At 37.3% G+C, this 3,186-nt stretch overlaps 2 protein-coding genes across 3 annotated transcripts in view; both read right to left on the reverse strand.

The window, feature by feature from the left end:
- LOC104771466 (nuclear transcription factor Y subunit gamma-like) overlaps positions 1-633 on the reverse strand; it is a 2,071-nt gene extending 1,438 nt beyond the window's left edge. For both annotated transcript variants that reach the window (XM_010495995.2, XM_010495994.2), the window contains exon 1: positions 133-633. In XM_010495995.2, the coding sequence (XP_010494297.1) occupies positions 147-548 (402 nt within the window). In that variant the 5' untranslated portion in view covers positions 549-633 and the 3' untranslated portion in view covers positions 133-146. The remainder of the gene's footprint in view (positions 1-132) is intronic.
- LOC104771468 lies at positions 2,005-2,767 on the reverse strand. The gene has a single exon (XM_010495998.2). It carries the CDS (start codon positions 2,591-2,593, stop codon positions 2,291-2,293), a length of 303 nt encoding a protein of 100 aa, XP_010494300.1. The 5' UTR covers positions 2,594-2,767; the 3' UTR covers positions 2,005-2,290.

Genomic DNA, 3,186 nt, shown 5'->3' on the forward strand with positions numbered 1-3,186 from the left:
TTTGTAATTCCAATTCCTCTAAGAGTTGCTCATGATACAATAAGTCACATTCTCACACTAGAATTTAACAAAGATAAGATTGATTTTGAGCGAAAGAGTAAATTTTTCAATTGGGAAGAAACAAAATCTTACAAAATGATAATTTTCTATGCTGAATCAGCAACCTTGGCCTTCCCTTTACTGAAAAAATCATCAATACGGCGAGTCCCAACAGGCGGCGTTGGCGGAGCTATCTTGTCGGAAGCAGTTTTGGTATGTCGTACAGGCTGAGACGGTAAGGGAAGCGAATCGAGTAAGAAATCGGAAGTAGGTTGGTGTCTTTTCACGGCGGTTCTCAAATGATCGAGACTAACAGTCTTACGCTTCTTCTCCACCGCTACGACCGCTGATTTCTCGGCGAGGAAGTGAAGGAAGAGCTCAGTTGAGTAGGTGATTAGGTGAAGAGCTTCTGAGTTGATTTTGTTGATGTCTTTGTCGAGTTTCATAATCTTTTTCACTCTTCCGATTGGAAACTCCGGTCGAATTGGTGTTTCTTGGTCTTCCGCCATTGATTTTGATTTTTGGTTTTGTGGTGAGATCTCTCGTAAAGTGGAGTGTATTTTACATTTTTAGGGTTTTCTTTTTGGTTTTACGCGCTCTGTCACCGCGGGTAAGTGAAAATGCGAGAGCTAAGAGAAACGTGCACGGTTTTGATTGATAACCGGGACTTTGGTTCTTCGGTTCCATTCAGTTTTGGTTAATTTTTATTTTGAAAATATTGTCAAACTAACCGAAATAAAATTTGACTCTCAGTTAATTTCAGTTTAGAATTTAAAACCGAAATTAATCGACCTTTAAAAAAAAAAATTCGGTGTTCCCGATAATTTTAGGTTTTAGGTTAAATTTAGATAATTTTATTGATGAAAAAAAAAACTGGTTTAAATTTTGGTAAAACCGATGAAATTATGATATAATCTGGATATTAAAAATAACAAATATTTTGGTTAACCGAGAATCAAACCAAACCGTAATTCTGGATTAACCAAAGTAAAATTCACAATCTCGGTTTGGTTATTTCGGTTCTAGCAATAACATAAAGTCAAAAACGATATTAGAAAATGTTTTCGAAAGAGGTTTTCTTAACTTTTGTCTTTTGTCGCTAAATTGTACAGTTTTCCTTGGGTCGCATTATTACTTTTCTCGAGTAATCAATCTCTCATTCATTAAGTTGAAATTGTTTAACCGATTTTTTACCTTAGCCACTGGCCAGTGGCCATCGGCTGGACTCTGGAGGTAGTCAATCTGCAAATAACAATTGACAAATAATCCAGATTCTACTTACGTAGTAATAGTGTTTATTATAACAGTAATGCTCGAAAGCTACAAGTATGTACAATCTCCTAGCTATCCAAACTGAACACGGCACACCTATGCCAGATTCTTACCATTTTCAAAAGTCGGCCTACATCCTTAAACGACCTGAAGGGATTTAAGGAGTGGCATATCAAACTCAAATCACCCTCAAATAACAAATGAGCTTTAGAGATAAGTGCGGTTAATGATTTGATATTATACTTCTATGTGGCTGTAGGAAGCCTAATCTTGAATGACACCGTCTACTGCAATCGTAGCTGTTTAGTTAACTCTTGTCTCATTGTATTCCTCTGTTTCTGTTTATAGATGACATTATACAGAAACTATATCGTTTTCACTTTTCCGAATAATCAAATTGTAAAACGAACTAACTGAAGCTGTTTCAACAATGCCTTTTTGATTCAGTTTGTAACCGTAACAACAGCCATATATAATCCGTTTTCTCTTTTTATCTTTGCAGCTTTATAGAAACAGAACCAAGAGCCAAATTTAAAATCAGAACCAAAACAGACCAGACTGGCCACAAGAACCATCACATGATTCACATCACCACCCTCTTACAACTTTTTGAGGTTCTTGTATAATGTACTCTCTTACCATTTTGCAACAATTTGAGGAACAGATTCAGTAACTAGAGATGAACCCAACACATCAAACAAAGTCCATGTTACTGAATCATCATCCATAACAATACCCTAAACTATTACACAAAATGAAGCTAACTTTATGAATCTTTGGAATCTAAAAGATTTAAGCCACCATAGGTGACAATTTGACTATGAACAGTAACAACCCAACACACACAAAAAGAAGCAATCATAAAAGCTATGAATCTGTTCTCATCTATGTGTATATATAATCAACTTACAAGACAGAGGAGTAATCGAATTCAAGAGAGAAGAATCGTTTACAAATTATACAAATTTTTGTTTGAGAATCAATAAGGACGGTTCGGTGGTGGCTGAACCGTAAGCTGAGCGGGTAAAGGTCTGCCTGTTCCAGAACCACCACAATTGCTACAAGCCGCACGACCCGAACCAGAACACCTACGACATCCAACGTCACCATCCGACCATCGAGAACAGAAACAAGCGACTCGTCCTGTACCGTTACAAGTCGGACAACGAGGGAACTGACCACCACCAGCCATAGGTTTTTGGTCCATGACCGATTTGATAAATACCGCACCGGCTAAAACGCTGATACCTGTGGCTAACTGGGTTAGGACGATCGGACTCATTGTGGGTTTCAAGAGAGAGAGAGAGAGGTTTGGTTGCCAATTTTGGGGATAACGCAAAAGCAAGAACCGTGAAGAAATTGAAGAAGAAGAGAGAGATGTCAAAGTAAAGATTTTTTATTTTGTGTGTTCGTTCAGACAAAAGTGTGGTCTTCCCTTATTTTAATTTGATACGGTTCGGTTTATTTTCTGAAGTAAATACAATTTTGAAGATAAGGGAATGGTTGAGAGAGTACACACGTGGGCTACTGAGGGTTAAGTTGTTGTGTGAGGAGATGAAAGAGCCAGCCGTGGGTGGGATAGTCCAGTTTTGGATTTGGGTTTTTCCATTGGGCCGACGAGGGTAAATATCTTTTACAACAAAAATCTTGGTTCGATTTGGTTTCTATTCCGGTTCTAGTTCAAATGATTATAAGGAAATGACTTATAGTTTGCAATGAGAATTGAAACTCATCATATTACAATAATCTTAAAGGGATGCAATTTTTTATTTTTATTTTGTGTGTGTCAGGTTCTTTCTAGTGCAACTAACATTGTACCACACCTTGCAAGGGATAGAATACAATTGCAATTAGCAACCTTTGGTTAATTTGTTT

Source organism: Camelina sativa, chromosome 20 (genome assembly GCF_000633955.1).
Source record: "Camelina sativa cultivar DH55 chromosome 20, Cs, whole genome shotgun sequence".
NCBI lineage: Eukaryota > Viridiplantae > Streptophyta > Magnoliopsida > Brassicales > Brassicaceae > Camelina > Camelina sativa.

Excerpts from the sequence above, each read along its gene's own strand:
- LOC104771468 (XM_010495998.2), bottom strand. The coding sequence starts at position 2,593 with ATGAGTCCGATCGTCCTAACCCAGTTAGCCACAGGTATCAGCGTTTTA.